Below are 18,184 nucleotides of genomic sequence, written 5' to 3'. Positions count from 1 at the left end.
TCCTATAAGCAATATTTAATATTACTAAAACACTTTAATACGTAATAACCTGGGGGATTTTGATACCCACTTGGCGTCATAAAGCTTGTAAAGCTTGAGCGTAATTCCAGTTATAAAGCACTATTTGTGTCAAATACATGTGGACAAAATGTTTCGTTAGCAGTTTCGTAAATAAAATGGGTAAATACCAGTGAAGAGGTGTTAATGTATTATTAATTACATATATAAATTATTATTATTAATAAAAACCATTACACATAGTAACAGTTTAGATATTGGTAAGCGCGCAAGCCTTTGGGAGCATGCTTAAAGTACCGAAATACCCTCAATACATTGCTTAATTTCTTTATGAACACATATTTTTTTGCATAATAAATGTATGACACAAACCCCTTTTACCAGTGTTATAGGAGGTGCAACAAGTACATAAAAATCATCCGGAATATCACGTAATCTATAGGCAATGTATAGGCAAAGAAGCCACTTTGGTGCTAGCTTGTCTAGGTTTTCTAACCACTAAGCCACGTGACTTAGTGGGCGGAGTGATCATTGCCTGGAGAGATGTCAATTGTTTTATCATTAGAGGGGAATTTGCTCAGATTTTTTTATACACACATTGTAAAGTGTGAAACTTTTTCCCATCTTGAAATAGTCAGGATGTTAGTAATGATATTCTGTATCCTTTAGAGGCCATACTTGGTAATTATGCCACAAACTTGTTATTCCATAAAGAGAGCAGAATTCATCTTCTTGATAATGAGGATTCGTAATTAAATGACAAGTACTTTACAGCTTTCTTACAAAATGTTTCAATTCAGATATGAGTTGTATATTCCGTGTATTAGAAGAGCACACCAATTCACATTTGTTTTGTATCTAATATGTAATCATTGTGTGTGTGTTTTCAACAAAATGGTGTGTGCACAATGTTTCCATATTCTGCCCTTTGAATTTGTGGTTGCATAGATTAAAGGAAAGATTAACAAGATATATGCATGCACATGTTGCATAAAACATGCAACATTTTATTACTCCCTATAAACACGCTGGGCTCAATAGGAGCATGTTTGTCATGAATCTTGTACAATACAAATATCTCAGCATTTTTTGTTTGTTTGGGGGGGGGGATTACCCAGAAAGTATATGAACATACAACATGTCTGAATAATTCTGGCAGGCAGTAGAGTCTTGATAACAATGAACTGTCTGTTAATCAAATCAGTGTTAATTAGGAAGCAGCTTTGAAATTGAGAGTGTTGAAACAAGATAAAATTTACTGCTTCTTTAAATGCTATCTGCTTTTGATGAGGATTTGTTTGTTTTCAATTTGGATTTTGTGTTAATTGCAGAACGTTTTACCTAAATTAATCTAACAGCTATGATATTCGAATTACAGGCATATTCTGAACTTCATTAGAAAAGAAATCCATGCGTTTATATTAGGAGTAATTTTGTTTTTTGTACATTTTCTACTTCTTCTTTCCTCTTTGAAAATCATGGCTTTTTATCAGCATATACAAATTATCTAATGCATAACTGTTCTATAAATATATCGTTCTTTGGCTAATTTCTGTTCACACATTTTACCAACCCCACATTACCCATGTTTCAGACAATCCCTGACATTCAGGTGGGCTACAATGGCCGTGATATGTATCGTAACGAGCAGCTGTTGAAGCGATGTTCACGGGCCAGTGACACCTCTAGCGCCTACTCGGGCTCAGACATGATGCAATCCTCGCTTGAGGACGGGGAGAGCGCAGACTGTGACCTGCCCATGAACCTGCAGGAGAGCGGCGTGGACCCTGAGTCCGATGATGAGGAGGGGTTTGGCGAGAGCACTGAGGTAGGAGGGGAATAGCTGAGGGGCGGAGATATACAGTGTACTTATTGGCTGGGTTGTACCAAAAGCATGAACATATAAACAGTTGACTGCAAATCACAGTCAATATTATTTGCTTTTTTGTAATTTTGGAATCAATAGTTTAAGTAAAAAATTTAATCCATTGTAGACAAAAAGCGCTGTCAAGTGAAACTGTGTGAATTGCATAGGCTGATCTGGGACTTCACATAACAGTCATGGCCTAAGTCTTGGGTTTCTACATCATTCCTTGAATATAGCAACACATTGCATTGGTTGAATACTTTTTATGTCCCCCACCACTATAGTGGGGGACATATTGTTTTATGTCCCCCACCACTATAGTGGGGGACATATTGTTTTTGCCCTGTCTGTTGGTTGGTTTGTTGGTTATTTTGTGTGTTAGTGCAAACTTTAACATTTGCAATAACTTTTGCAATATTGAAGATAGCAACTTCATATTTGACATGCATGTGTATCTCATAGAGCTGCACATTTTGAGTTGTGAAAAGTCAAGGTCATCCTTCAAGGTCAAAGGTCAAATATATGGGTCAAAATCGCTAATTTAATGTACACTTTTGCAATATTGAAGATAGCAACTTGAATATGGTATGCATGTGTATCTCATGGAGCTGCACATTGTGAGTGGTGAAAGGTCAAGGTCATCCTTCAAGGTCAAACGTCAAAATATGGGGACATAGTGTTTCACAAACACATCGCTTGTTTTATATATTTATGCCCCCCTTCGAAGAAGAGGGGGTATATTGCTTTGCTCATGTCGGTCTGTCTGTCGGTCGGTCCGTCCACCAGGTGGTTGTCAGACGATAACTCAAGAACGCTTGGGCCTAGGATCATGAAACTTCATAGGTTCATTGATCATGACTCGCAGATGACCCCTATTGATTTTGAGGTCACTAGGTCAAAGGTCAAGGTCAAGGTGACCAGAAATAGTAAAATGGTTTTTGAATGATAACTCAAGAACGCATTCACCTAGGATCATGAAACTTCATGGGTAGATTGATCATGACTTGCAGATGACCCCTATTGATTTTGAGGTCACTAGGTCAAAGCTCAAGGTCACGGTGACCCGAAATAGTAAAATGGTTTCCGGATGATAACTCAAGAACGCATACGCCTAGGATCATGAAACTTCATGGGTAGATTGATCATGACTCGCAGATGACCCCTATTGATTTTGAGGTCACTAGGTCAAAGGTCAAGGTCACGGTGACCCGAAATAGTAAAATGGTTTTCGGATGATAACTCAAGAACGCATACGCCTAGGATCATGAAACCTCATAGGTAGATTGATCATGACTTGCAGATTACCCCATTGATTTTGAGGTCACAAGGTCAAAGGTCAAGGTCACGGTGACCTGAAATAGTAAAATGATTTTCGGATGATAACTCAAGAACACTTTTGCCTAGGATCATGACACTTCATAGGTACATTGATCGTGACCCGCAGATGACCCCTATTGATTTTCAGGTCACTAGGTCAAAGGTCAAGGTCACAGTGACAAAAATCGTATTCACACAATGGCTGCCACTGCAACGGACAGCCCATATGGGGGGCATGCATGTTTTACAAACAGCCCTTGTTTAAAATATGTTTTCCAATGTAAAGATTGAGTTTGAAAGTGACAATTTATATAGTGACGTAATTGGTTACAGTTCTTGTACTTTGATAATTAGGAATGATTTTACGTAGGATTTACTACCAGCAATTAAGAATATCTGTTTGAGTATTATATTAATATTGAGCTATGAAATTCAAAGTGGTAGTACTGATTGGTTAGTGTGCAAAATAGGAAGCACTTGAGTGTGTCAGAATAATAAGCAGAGTATTCAGCTCTGCTAAGTACCAAATTCTGTTCATGTATGAACACTTGCTCCACTTTTTTTTTTACATATTCCCTCTCTTATTGCTCAGTAACTCCCACCAGAGGGTTTTAATGCTTAATCAATCTGTATAACTAGAATTAACACTTCACTATATTTTAATATGTGGGTGTTTTCAGATTTAAGTTTTGCTTATAAAAGCTGTCCAGAGTTTTACAAGTCCAAGTCTCATGATTGTATAGGATGAATGGTCAAATCTTTGAGTGTTGGTGCATTTGGTTTAAGAATCCTAATAGCAACTTTCTTATGGTTCATTATGTTTACTAAACACACTTTTTTCAGGGGTGGGAATAAACAGGGGCCTATGAGTTAGTCTCCCACTAGAATAACAAAACTTGTGTGAGCCATGTCATGCCAAAATGGGCCTTTTGCCATATGTGTCCAGACTAGCTCCAGGCCAGCCTGAGCATCCACGAAGTCTAGTCAGGAGCCACACTGTCCACTAATGAGACCCAGACTGTACTGGCAACCAGAGTCAAAATGATAGTTTGACCCTGCTATTTTGCAAACAATCTTGATGAACTTAATGTACCGTTTAGTCAATGGAAGTGCGCTATATTTAATGAATCAGTCTCTGGGAAAACTGAGCTTGAGGCATGTGCCTGAACAGGCTAAGTAGAAACAACACTTTTCACTTTTTGAAAGGATGTGTCTCAGAAAGGAAAATGCAGCCTATGCACAAGCTAAACTGGAAACATTACTCATAGCAGAGCTCAAATGTATATTGGTTTTCACTTTTAGGGGAATGATATATTCCTTGAAATGATGACAGGTACAAGTTGTTTATACTTTGAAGCAATTGTACAGAGTCATGATATTGTAGTCATGATAATGACTTACATGTAGGGCACTTTTTGTCAAGTGAATCTTGGTTAATATGCTCATGTCTTTCAAGATACTTTGAATTACTCATTGAAGATTTCTGTATGACTCTAACAGTTCAGGGAAATTTTATGTAAGTACTACCATAACTTCCTTATATGTTACTTACAAAGTCAATTGTTTCTACTTATTTGCACGGAACAAATGCTTTTTAATGAATGGCCAGTTTTCACTGTAGGCGTTTTTGAGAAATCAGGGAGTGGAAAACCCTCATGAGAAAGTTATGATGTTAAGTATTTTCAATTTATATTAACTCGGGTTATATGAATCATCATCTTGATAGAATTCAGGCTTTCGTGTTAATGTTTGGACATTCATGTCACCCTTTGTCCATGAACAAAACAAACCCAGCATTTTAAAATAAGAATTCAAATGTTTCATGACAGAAAATTGCACATAAGTGTACTGCAAACCCAAACTGCTTACATACAGCACTGAAAGACACAAAAAGTCACCACATATTATGGCGTAACAGCTTTTGTTGGATTCTTTTGTATGACCATAAACACACGCCAGCTTGATTTGAATTTTTTTCATTAACATAGGCATTTCCTGCCTGGCAAGTCTCATTAACATAGGCATTTCCTGCCTGGCAAGTCTGTATTGTCCATATTGTCCAGGTTGTCCTTTTTGTCTGTGTTTTCCAAGAGAAAGTGTAAAATGGCATTTTTTTTAAATATTGTTACTTTACTTAGTTTCAAATAGAATGATGAACAATTGGCTTTTATGGCAATGTGATCCTTTTTACCACCTGAACTCATATCCCTTGTTGTTGCTACATGACATGTTGTGGGCGTATTTCAGTCACTGCCTGTGCGGGACACGGTACGGGACTGTCTGGAGAAGGACCCCTTAGAGAGGAAGGATGACGATATTGAAGTTCTATTGGACTTCATGCAGCATTTCCGGGTATTTAATTTATAATTTAAAACCTTTATAATGACTCAAACTGTAGTGTTTTGTGTTATCACACCCTTTTTGTCCAACATAACTGTTCTTTATATTGTTGATAATGTATACTTTTCATGATTTATTATTATTAAACTTATTATTTTTTATCTGGCCTTAAATTATTTTCTGTCGTGCAAATAGTGGATGATTATTAATATTACTATTGAAGCAAAAGCCACAACTATACTTAACACACATTTCTTAAATTGTTGTTTATTTTGGATTTGGAGAGAAGCAATTTATTCAACAATAAAACAAATTAAGTACTCAAATTAAGAAATTGTTTTGAATCTGTTACCATAGGCTTTTGCAAATATGACCCTGGCGACGCGGCGGGCCCTGTGCGCGGTGATGGTGTTTGCAGTGGTTGAGAAGGCGGGAACCATCGTGATGAAGAACGGAGAGGAGCTGGACTCCTGGTCAGTCATCCTAAACGGGCAGGTCGCCATAGAAACAGAGGAGGGAACACAGAATCTCGGCCTTGGGGACAGGTACTTAGAAAGTGGCTATAATCAACCAGCATAAAACCAGAACAGCTTGATAGTAACTCGCAGATTCCATGTTGTTTGCTTCTCATCAGTATCTAAGGGTTGGAAATGAAGCTTTGAAAATTTGAAACTTATAAGAAAAGTTTAATTGAATTTTCTAAGGGACAACAGATGTGTTGAAATGCGTATCTAAGTGGTAAAAGGTTAAGTTAGGTATAGGAACAATAATTATTGAACACCAGAGATATTATCATGGTAGAATTCTTGTTACCATCAGATTGTCCTTTATTTAAGGAAAGTGACCAATGACTTTTACAAGTAAAAAATGCATACAATTCTTTGTCTTACCAGCGTAGCAGTTAAAAGGGGTATAGCTGTGTAATTAATACATTTAAGGTATGCCTGTGGAATATAAATTGGCAAAGTATTCTGAAGAGTTTATATTGGCAGTTGATTCTTGGTAAAATTTTCGACTCCAATTTTTTAAAATAAAATTTTCACAGTATCTGTTCAGAAATTTAATAGTAAATTAAGCAAAATTGCCTTTTTTTTAAACATGTATTACATACTTGTCTATATTTGGCCAAAGTGATTTTAAGACAATTCACCTAAACTTGAATTCTGGATGTAATTAGTGTTAATTATCTTTTTTCAGTTTTGGCATCACCCCAACTATGGAGAAACTGTTACACAGGGGGACAATGCACACAATAGTGGATGACTGTCAGTTTGTGTGTATAGCACAGTCAGACTACTACAAAATCTTGCATCAGGTAACCCATCTGTCTTGTACTTAAATATTAATGCACAAGGATGAGATAATGCCTAAAGACAATATTCAAATTTAAAGTGCTTAAGGTTATTTTCAAGGTTGCTGCCTTTCTGCTTTTGTGTCATCTTATATTAAGTTTTTAAAAATTGTGTGGAAATTTTGAAGCACTTTCATGTGATCAACAATAGTTTGCTTTTTAATCACCGGAAGGTGGGCATATAGTGATCGCACTGTCCGTCTGTCGGTCCATCCGTCTGTCCATCACAGTTTTGTGTTTAGGTTTCGAAAAATGCTCATAACTTCTATGATGCTTCAGATGTAACCTTCATATTTGATAGGCATGTATATATGGACAAGGCCTTTCCATACGCACACAAATTTTGACCCTATTGACCTTGACCTTGAACCTAGGGTCTGCCATTAGGTTTCGAAATCTGTGTTTAGGTTTCGAAAAAGCGTTTTTCGGGGGCATATGTTTTCCAATGGAGACAGCTCTTATTGTAATTTCAAACAAATATAAAATATTTCAGGGAGAAGAAAACACACGTCGCCATGTTGAAGATGGCAAATTAGTGCAAGTGACAGAGTTACGGGTCTTTGACGGGGGCACCAGAAGAGGCCATATAGTCATTCGGGTATGCCTAGCTTTCACTGACACAACGAGTAGCTTCCTTGACTTTCAAATGAACTTAAGTTTGGTGAATTTAAGTGATTAGGAAATGGAAACTTATGGAACATGATATTTGACAAATAAGGAAAATAATTGGGCTTACTAGAAGTATATATCTGCCTATAGGGATCTGATTATTGTTAGAGTGGTGATGTTTCTGTTTATTGCTATAATTAGTACACATTCCTTGCATTACAACTTTGGTGTACCAGACTGTCCGGTAAAACCCACTTTTAAGGTAGTCTTAAGTACATATTATCTGGAATATTTTACTTGTCCAACCAATTTAAGATTAGTCAACAATAAAAGTTATGTATACAGTACCTCACATACCAATATCAACATTTCTATGTAAAGTACTTTATTTATGGTTTTGGTATTCAAAGTATCCTTTCATGGTAAAATTGTGCTCCATTTAGGTTTTTTAATTAGTTAAATTATTGGTAGTACTCACAACACTTTCAATTTGATCTTATTCATTTGGATAATAATCAGTTTGAGGTTCTTGTTGATTGGAACATTGCCTGTGTGAGGATCATGTTGATTGGAACATTACCTGTGTGAGGATCTTGTTGATTGGAACATAACCTGTGTGAGGACCATGTTGATTGGAACATTACCTGTGTGAGGATCTTGTTGATTGGAATATTACCTGTGTGGGGATCTTGTTGATTGGAACATTACCTGTGTGAGGATCTTGTTGATTTGAACATTTCTTGTGTGAGGATCGTGTTGATTGGAACATTACCTGTGTGAGGATCGTGTTGATTGGAATATTACCTGTGTTAGGATCTTGTTGATTGGAACATGAAATTTGTAAGGATCTTGATGATTTGAATATTACCTGTGTGATGATCTTGTTTAGTAGAACATGAACTGTGAAGGGTGGAGAAAAACAGTGCTTGTTTTTTGGCATATTTGAGTAAATTGGGTTGATAAGCATTAATAAGTTGTTAACATTCTACATGCTTAAGTGCAACGTTTCATGCTACTAATGCAATAAATATTCATCAGTGTCATAATCAGTGTATTGCCAATATCAGCATAGCTTTTCAATGAGCATTCTAATACATTTTTTAAAACATAATATGTTATGATTCCCTTTCTTCTTGTCTCTTCATTTTCAGTTAATTTAAGATTAGTTGGGTTTTCTCTGGTAATTGATCAACATAATTATGTAGATTTTCTTATTATGTGCATTTATACAACATTGATTTTTCCAATATTTTTTAACATGATTATATGCATGAAATATGACTTGAAATTTTACTTAGGAGCTTTTCGCAGACAGGTCAAGGGCATATGGTCTTATGCTACTGTAATTTACTGCAACCCTGTTACACCCTTTCCAGTTCAGAAGCAAAGTGAAAATGTTCATAGGCAAACAGCATAAAACTAAAACAGCCTGCAAATGATTCTCAGTCTGATCCGGTTTTATGCTGTTTGCTTGATCTTATGCATGGAAGGAAGCCTTTTAAACTTGAATCTATTATGTAAGGTCTTTAATCAGTTTTAATTTTCTAACAGGCTACACAAGTTTTAAAATGCATATTTGAGCAGAAAATGGTTAACAAACATGCCTATGTCTGACTGATGTTCCCCAGTGTGATACTGGCGTCCATGCTGTTTGCAGGGCACGGCCGAGAGCCTGATGCGTCACCTTGTGGAGGACCACAGCCAGGTGGACAACACCTACGTGGAGGACTTCCTGCTCACCTACCGCACCTTCCTGCCCTCACCCACACTCCTCACCAACAGGCTCCTCCAGTGGTTCGAGGACCCCAACCTCCGCGCCAAGGTCACCAGGGTCGTACTGCTCTGGGTCAACAACCACTTCAACGACTTTGAGACCAACGCGGACATGTGCGAGTTCCTGGAGCACTTTGAAGATCTCATGGAGAGAGAGGTAGGTTTGTGTACTGGAGTGTAGCCTAGTCTAGAGTTAACAAGTCATAGTTTCAGTGGCATAATATATATGGTATTTGAGAGGTCATAGGTTGGATCCCATTTCTGGGGTCATTCTACATATCTAATTAAGACATGCACTGGTGTCTCAATAAGCCTTATGCTTAAATAGCTAGCATTATGTTGAAACAAAAGTAATCAGCTTCAAACTCAGGCAACTTTTCTTATCTGTTTGATCCATTATTTAATAAAAGGGATTGTACAACCATGTGATATTCTTTGCCAGTGAAATATAAATGCATCCAAAGTTGTTTGATTTTGAAATAGCACTCATTTTTACTCTATATGACAGATGATTATATCAATTGAGTATTTATTTGGCACGTATGTTCTTATACATGTAGATATATTAAACAATAAGAGCTTACTTTTGGTTAAGCATACCATGTAAATGTATAAAATGTAAAGTATCTGTGGGTATTTTAGCAAAATATGGACAAGTGCACAAGATCAGTAAGTATGGATTGCCATGATCCCAGCATTGCTAACTCCCTACAGTGAGGAACTATGTTTAGGTCACACTAATCAATGCTCCCTTGTTGGGACTTCTCTTTCAAATGTAGCATGATGAATTTGTTGGCATGAAAGAATTGTAGAGGAACTCTTGAAGTAAATACTGTATATTTGGTCAGCTGGCGTTTTTAGCTCACCTGAGCACATAGTGCTTATGGGGGGAGCTGTTTGGATACTGTTTTGTCCGCCGTCCCGTAAGTGCATGCTTGCGTGAATGTGTGCATGCATAAACTTTTTTCTGTGAAACCTGCCTAGGTTTCACATGCAAGATTCTTGTGTGGCTCTCTTTCACAGTTTTTCGAATTGTTTAAGTTCATTGCGACCATTGGAATACATAGGCAGAAATCTGGTCTTTAAAAAAATGTCTGCATTAGGAGGATTGTTTACAGCAAGTAAAATCTTATTGTGGCTCTCTTCGAAGTTTGTTCAAATAATGCGCCCCCCCCCCCCCCCCCCCCCCCCCCCCCCTATAGGTTACTTGTTTGCCATAAGGAACACGGATTTGAAAAATTGGCATGTAAAAAAACATGGCTGTTGACTGGCCCCACCCTGGGTGAAACTTTTTTCCCTTCTCAGTATAAAAAATAAAAAATCATCTCTTCAAAATTTATTGGCATGTAACATTTTATTTTGGTCCTCTACTTAGTTGGTTCAAATCAGCCGCTGGGGTGGACATTTTCCCCGCCTTGTTGGTAACTTGCTTTTATGGCCCTAGTAGGGTGGCATATAACAGTCAGACTTTCTGTCTTTCTGGCTTACCAGTTTCCGGAGGGTTTTTTATGAAACGCTTTCAGATATTCAGCTGATTTTGGGGTGTTTGAGTATACCTACATGACTTACAGATGAAGTGTGAGTTTCCTTCCGGACCATTGATTTTTGTCACAGTTATGGGCCTTGAACTTAGAATTTTCTCTAAAATAGCTGCTCTTCGGCTTCAAAGCGCTGAAGGGGGCATTGTGTTCATAAACAAGGGTCTTGTCTTTATATGTATAAGGTGAAAACTTGAAAAACCTCCACTGAAAATGGAAGACCCATAGGTTTGGTATTTGGCGTGTACATCATATGATGTTTTTGTACCAAGTTTGTTAAAAACGTTCATCTTAGGTCAAAAATGGCCCCACTTTGGGGGATACTTGTTTTAATGATATCCCCTCAGAGTTTGAAAATGGTTGTGGTCGTTAAAAAAAACATGGCCACCAGGGAGTGCAAGTTTTTTATATGGCAACACTCTAGAAGTTGAATATTTCATTTAATGTTGATAAAATGGTATCCTTTGTTTGAATGATATCTCAGCCAATTTCGAAATTGGTTTTGGAAACATCAAAAAAGTTGCTTAGAACAGTTCAGTTCCCAAAATCTTAGGTGAGTGACCTAGGGCCTTGGGCTCTCTTGTCTGTGTAACATGTGTACAGTATTTGCATTTGTTTATGTGTTCAAATCTTATGGGTTTTTTTATTTTACAACTTGTAATTCATATTTGTATTGCTATTAACTAAAAATGTGAAAAAAAGAATGCTATGTTTTGTCTTTATTATTTTATGCATTCTATGTGATGTGTTTCAGGCAATTTTTGTTCTGCAATAAGATTCACCTCAAATAATTGCTAACTATTTTCGAGAATCCAATTAATAGCATACGCTCATTAATCCCATTGTGTTTGACTTAAAACTGGTAAGAATTGATGCTCTCATTGGTAACAACGCTTTGGCACGTCATCCTTAATGTGTTTGTCAGTTGTCATTAAAAGAAATATGCCTGTAGCATTAGGAGAACAGCATTGTTAATTATGATTGTATTTTGTCAATAATAATAATCATTTTAGTATTTTATTTATTTTTAATCATCTTCTTTGATATGAGCTGGTCTCTAAAGTTTCGTCTCTAAATGGCCTGTGCAGTCCTCACAGGATTGTCAGGAACGACACGTTTGGCCTCAGCTGGATTTTCCTTTAGAAGAGGCTTCATTTAAAACAAAAATTCCATACAAGCTGAAAGTGATGCCCTTGATTAAACAATGCTGACATGCTGTAAGCCCATTTTTTTCCAGAGACCAGTTCATATATAATTAGGGATGGTTCTATACAAATATTCAGTAAAAATGAGGTGTTTGTTTTGTTATGCTGCTATGCAGAATAATGCAACATAGTATAATATACTGCATTACAAAGGCACAGTATTTTTAATTATAGTTAAAAAATGAAGTATTTTTTATTTTGATTGAAGTTTTTCCCTGATTAAAATACAGAGAATCAGATATTGTATCTTTGTATATGTTCATTACTTGAAGGTAAAAAAAGTCATAGAATTAATCTGGTAATCCTTAATTATTGCAAGTGATCATGAAGTGTTCATGAAGAAAACATTACCTAATACAATTATTGTGAATTTCAGCAAATGAAAGGCCAGTTACGACTTCTCAACCTTGCCTGTGCCAGTAAGGCGCGACCTCGAACTGTGACCTTAACCAGGGCCACCAGGGATGAGATACTCTACTTTCAGGTAAAACATTTACATTATTTTTTGTTGAAATTATAATTTATATTTAATTCAACTGAAATGTTGTACTTTTAACCAAATAGACAGTTATTTACCATTCATTGCTTATTTTAAGTCAAATTGAAACCTTTAAGATTTCAGTATCTGTAATAAATTGACAACTTCAAACTTATAAACTTTATAAGTGCTTATACAAGAAGAGCACTAACAATTTATTATCGACCAGTTATGATTTTATTCTGGAGTATTTTCTATTGTAAACTGAGCATAAAAATATACTCAGCAATTAAGTTAATACTAGTAACTCTTCAACTCTTGGATTTCATGTATATAGAGGCACATGATGTTTTCTACATGTTTGCTCTTTTGTTCCCTCAGGTGTTAGGAGGTCAAGAATGGAACAGTGGGATCTTCATCAAGAAGGTAGAGAAGGATTCCAAGGCGTACGATGCCGGCCTTAAGCGGGGCGATCAGGTATCACAGCAATCTCTAAAGTATAAGCATGCTCTTTTTGGTGTCCATCTGCCTGCCCTTTAGGTAGGTCAACATTAAAAATGTGCAAAATTATCGAAATGTTATGTATTTTCGAAAATACTCTATAAAATTGATCATAGTTTAATGTTTTTTGGAAAATACTTAATGTTAATTTATTAGACTATGCTTAAAAACCTAATTAACGAGTCTGGGAATAAGAAATTCTCAAGATTTGATTATTGTAGGAAAATGTTGCCATACTGGTCCAGCTTTCCACCGTACCTCTTTTGAGCAGCAACTTGTACCTTTTGTGATGATTCTCTAGTATAAGTATATTTGGGGTGTGTACTGGGGAAACAAGGCTACATGCATGTGCATTTAGTGGCATCCCGTCTCAGCATGTGGAGTTGCTAATCTGAGATGGCACTAGTGGCTACAGTGAAATTATATTAATACCATAAAAGCAGAAATTGTTCATCTGGATTAAGCAGTGTTGATTATGCTGTGGACTTTCGACTGGTTTTCACAGGACATAGCTATATTGTTTCACACTGCCATGTTTTTAGCTTCATATTTATAAACCATGGGAGTTTTAATATTTTGTTAAGTCCTTATATTGTGATGAGGAAGTCTTGCTAATGTCTAAAAGATTTTAGTGGTTTATATTCTGATAAGTGTTACCAAAGTATTTCCGCTTGAATTGCCTGGCAAGGGAATTTTTGTATCCTATTTGTATAGCATGTTTTTGTCCCCTACTGGTGAAACCGGAGGGGACTTATGGTTTGCACTCCGTCTGTCTGTCAGTCTGTCTGTCAGTCAGTCCGTCACACTTTTCTGGATCCTGCGATAACTTTAATATTTTTTCATAAAACTTGAAACATGGATAGATGGCAATATGGAGATTATGCACGTCATTTCATTTTGTTCCTACATCAAAAATTCTGGTTGCTACGGCAACAAATATATATAAAAAAAAAATTACTGTCAATGGTGAAGTTTCACTGGTAGGGGACCATATTGCTTGGCAATCTCTTGTTTATATGTGTGCTTTTTATACGCCCGTTTTAACAAAACGGGACGTATTATAGTTTCACCTTGGCGGCGGGCGGCGTCCAAAGCAGTTTCCGCTCTCTAACTGAAGTAGTTTTCATCCAATCTTCACCAAATTTGGTCAGAAGTTGTGTCTAGACAATATCTACATGTAGGTCAAGTTCAAATATGGGTCATGCCAGGTTAAAAAGTAGATCACAAGGTCACTTGGTGCATTTCAAGCGTTAAGCATGGTGTCCGCTCTCTAATTGAAGTAGTTTTCATCAGATCGTCACCAACTTTGGTCAGAAGTTGTGTCTAGATGATATGTTGGTCAAGTTCAAATATGGGTCATGGTAAAGTTATCAAGTTGTCCAAAGCCTTAAAACGGGCGTACCTTGTGACAGTTTGGCACTCTTGTTTAAACATGTCTTACAATTTTCAGATTTTGGAAGTGAATGGTGCCAGCATGTTAAACATGTCTCATCATAAAGCCATGGAGTTGTTGCGAAAGACTACACACTTGTCCATTACTGTGAAATCAAACTTAGCAGAGTTCAAGGAAATGTTAGAACACAATGAAAAGAACGCTAATATAAAGCGACAGGACTTCCAACAAACAAACACTAAGCAGCGGTTATCCATACCTGACCTCGAGCAAGCCCTTGTGCAACAGTCGTCTGCAAATGATTCAGGGACCAGTAAGAAACATGCGGCAAAGAAAGACAAGGGGTTCATGAACACGATAGCAAGCAGCAAACCACGCTTCCGCAGAGCGCTACGCAATCTTATTCCACGAAACATGTCAACCAGCAACATGAACATGTACGTGATTCATAGGGATTGGTGCTGTCAGGAAAGGAATGCACACAGTCTAAATTTAACTGACCAATCAAATTGTTGTACTTATTTCATGGGTTTTCCCTTCATTTTTTGTAATTCTATAGAATTTCCCCCTACTTAAATCATTTTTTTATGAAAACTATTATTGGTTATTACATCTATATTAAGTGTTCGTAAAAGAGATAAAATGTTCATTTCCTGTACATATCAATTGTAATATAAAGTGACGCTAGCTAAGATGAAGTTTCCTTGGTAGTGGGTTTAAACATTAGTCATAATGTTTGCTGAAGAAACTTTTTTCGGATAAGTTGAAATGATAACAGGAAACTGATATGTATCTGCACTGTAATTTATTCATTGTTTGCATACCATACTTACTTGATTAAAAGGTAGATTGATTATGAGACAGGTCCCAACTTTTGTGTCAATTTGACCATATTTTGCAATTACCTTATTATAAGACGGGTAAAAATATCAACATTTAAAAATGTTTCTTCTCAGCAAAACCAATGTTACCAAAATACTGTAATCCAACTATTCCAGTGCACTTCTTTAATTTACCAAACCTAACTATAAACAAAAAGGAACTGCTCAGAATTTGTGTCAAATTGTCCCAGCTTTGACTTGTGTTGAGTGAATGGAATTTTCTAAGGAGCTATAATTTGCTGACAAAAAAATGCTGAAACCAAAATTGTTCTCTTACAGACGTGAGTGACAGATCTGGCACTTGTGATAATCATTGAACTGTCTTTGATTAGTACACATCATATGACACATTGTGGTGTTTAAAGACCACATGGTGAACCAATAGCATAATCAATGGGTGTTTTTACAGCTGCCAACAGTCCTGTTCACAGTTTGATCAAAAATGTAATTTGTGACAGCTATCATAAGTATGCATACTGTGGGTTTCAACAACTTGCAAAGCACAACATTTTGCAATGCATTCAGGTGTGTGCTCCTTCTTATACTAGGAATGTTAATTTGTTTATAAAGTACGTGTCACTAATTGTATCATGTTAAAAATTTACATTTTAATTTTCATTGTCGAAATTTTGCCAATAAATTTGTACAAGTATACTATATGCTAATGCATATGTATATATGAAATATATATATTTGTTAATTGTACACATTTATTGGCATTTATGACAAAAATAAATTTAATGATTGAAGATAATATAAATATATATATAACATTAAAACATTTGTTACTGATTAAATATACCAATTTGATCACAGCGACCCATCATTAAACCATTCGGACGAGAACTTATCGAGCCAATTATCTCGTAAATCTTCCACATCGTCGGGGTCCTCCTCCAACACAACCAGCATGAGCAATCACCTGTCAGCCTCCAACCCGGACCTGTCTTCCTTCTCATCTCTCTCTGTGGATGACAAGCAGATGGACTTCCCAGAACACGTCGTCAAGGTGTTCCGCTGCGACCAGTCTTTCAAGTTCCTGCTCATACACAAGGTCAGTCACGTATGATAGTACTTTTATTGATATCAGTATATTAACCTTGGAATGTCTTCTATATAAGTTCCATGCTGTTTCAGTAAACTGTACAGCATGACAAACATAGCAAAGCAATATATGCGTGTGAATCCGATTATACACAGCACCACTAACATATAAATGAAACATTGTTTGTCTTATCACATTTTCTAACGATGATCTTGTCAGATGTTTTAAGTTAGCGAGTAAACTGAGCGCCGATTTGCAGACACTCGTTTCTTGACATACATCCACTGTGTAGATAACTTATAAATATGTTGTTAGTATCTTAAATGTTTTATGCATTGTTAATTATCACAGGCATTTTATTAATCCTTACTAGCAATATGATTTCCATTGTTAATTTGATTGTTTTTTTTCTTTTTTGCCGAGAATCACAATTTCTTTTCTATATTTTCTGCCATCTTGTTAAAATGATGTAAGCAACAGGTGTGCATAGCAACTTAAAATCATATATGTCGGTCTAAATTCATGATTCACAATTTGTTTAATTAGTATATGGTTCAATAATTGTTTCTGTAATTACTTATCAAAAAGACCATTACAATAAAGATACAGCCTGTTGTATTTGAAGTTAAATTATGTGTAGAAATAAATGTTTTGATATTACTCTATAATGCATAAAATGGTTAAACTGTAGAATCAGAAATATGCAAGAAAGATGTTTAATTGATGTGAAGTTTTTAATTGCATGTTTATACTTGCAGGAAACTTCCGCCAAGGAAGTTGTTATGTTGTCATTGCGAGAATTCGGGATTACCGATCAAAGCAGGTACTTGCTATGATAATGTTATAATATGCTGTTCATTTATTGAATAGATATGGTAGTTTATTACGGTTAAATATTTAAATCAGCTATTAGTTATACCATGGAAAAGATTTTCTATATGCCCTTAGCAAAAATACAGTTTAAAGGAGATAGCACATGCTAATCTGAGAGGACACTTTATGAACATCCATTTAGCTGGTTTACTCAAATAGTTTAAGGCTCAAGCAAACAAGTAAAAAAAGATAGCTTTGTTATGACACAATAAAATTGATATAAAAATGTTTATATGGTCAAAATAAGATACAAGTTTAATTCTTTTAATCTATGTTATGTTGTGAACTTTGTATATGATCCTATGCCGAAATAAATCTATCTATGTGCTAGAGATAATGTGGCATTTTAAGCAACATGTTTGAAATACAAATCCATTCAATAATTATTATGATTGAATGTGTTGTTATCTGTTTGCCAGCAATTACTCCCTGTGTGAAGTGACCGTGGAATCAGAAGGATTCATAAAACAGAAGCGTCTTCCTGACACCCTCCAGAACCTGCCAGAACGTCTCACCCTCAATGGAAGGTACAACATTACAATAACCTGCCTCCACTGGCAAACATTGCACACTGAGAATAGTTGACAAATATTATGATTATTTATTTTTTTGACTAGAGTGATTCAATGCGCTTCATGAAGTTAAAAAAATTGGATTTTTAGTGTTGTGAAATTGTGAAAATAATTGTTGGGGGGGGAATACAACTCTGATTTTCTAAATTATAGTAAAATGTCTTAAGATTGAGGTTTACGATGCCCATGCACGTCGTTACAATCAAAAGTAGCGTTTAATTTTATAGAAAAATATATTATGTCGGAACTTTGAAATTCATTCCATGTTTAAGTAAAAACCTTGAGTTATTGATGCTTTAAGGGATGAATATTTGTTTTAAGTGTTTAGCACTGTATAGCATTGAATCTCTATGATCAGCAATGATTTGTCAGTGTAGGCACCTTATGTATTGTCATGTGAACTACCTTGTTTTGAACTTGGTT

General features: G+C 36.0%; 1 protein-coding gene and 1 long non-coding RNA gene across 17 annotated transcripts in view; both read left to right on the top strand.

Annotated features, from left to right (window-relative positions):
* LOC127868617 (rap guanine nucleotide exchange factor 6-like) overlaps positions 1 to 18,184 on the top strand; it is a 123,365-nt gene that overhangs the window by 84,790 nt on the left and 20,391 nt on the right. For 14 of the 16 annotated variants that reach the window (XM_052410508.1, XM_052410505.1, XM_052410515.1 and 11 more), the window contains 13 exons: positions 1,613 to 1,846; positions 5,450 to 5,554; positions 5,900 to 6,087; positions 6,740 to 6,857; positions 7,387 to 7,491; positions 9,160 to 9,432; positions 9,918 to 9,944; positions 12,395 to 12,502; positions 12,878 to 12,973; positions 14,448 to 14,827; positions 16,088 to 16,325; positions 17,075 to 17,139; positions 17,609 to 17,716. In XM_052410508.1, coding sequence (XP_052266468.1) covers positions 1,613 to 1,846; positions 5,450 to 5,554; positions 5,900 to 6,087; positions 6,740 to 6,857; positions 7,387 to 7,491; positions 9,160 to 9,432; positions 9,918 to 9,944; positions 12,395 to 12,502; positions 12,878 to 12,973; positions 14,448 to 14,827; positions 16,088 to 16,325; positions 17,075 to 17,139; positions 17,609 to 17,716 — 2,045 coding nt within the window. The remainder of the gene's footprint in view (positions 1 to 1,612; positions 1,847 to 5,449; positions 5,555 to 5,899; positions 6,088 to 6,739; positions 6,858 to 7,386; positions 7,492 to 9,159; positions 9,433 to 9,917; positions 9,945 to 12,394; positions 12,503 to 12,877; positions 12,974 to 14,447; positions 14,828 to 16,087; positions 16,326 to 17,074; positions 17,140 to 17,608; positions 17,717 to 18,184) is intronic. The other 2 variants (XM_052410519.1, XM_052410509.1) reach the window with 1 other exon arrangement.
* Positions 2,291 to 3,186, top strand: LOC127868624 (uncharacterized). Its single transcript, XR_008044205.1, has 2 exons — positions 2,291 to 2,924; positions 3,070 to 3,186. It is a non-coding gene; the product is annotated as an uncharacterized LOC127868624 (long non-coding RNA).

This window comes from Dreissena polymorpha, chromosome 2 (genome assembly GCF_020536995.1).
Source record: "Dreissena polymorpha isolate Duluth1 chromosome 2, UMN_Dpol_1.0, whole genome shotgun sequence".
Taxonomy (NCBI): Eukaryota; Metazoa; Mollusca; class Bivalvia; order Myida; family Dreissenidae; genus Dreissena; species Dreissena polymorpha.
Note: the sequence above shows the minus strand (reverse complement) of the source record. Positions and strands in the feature narration are given on the sequence as shown.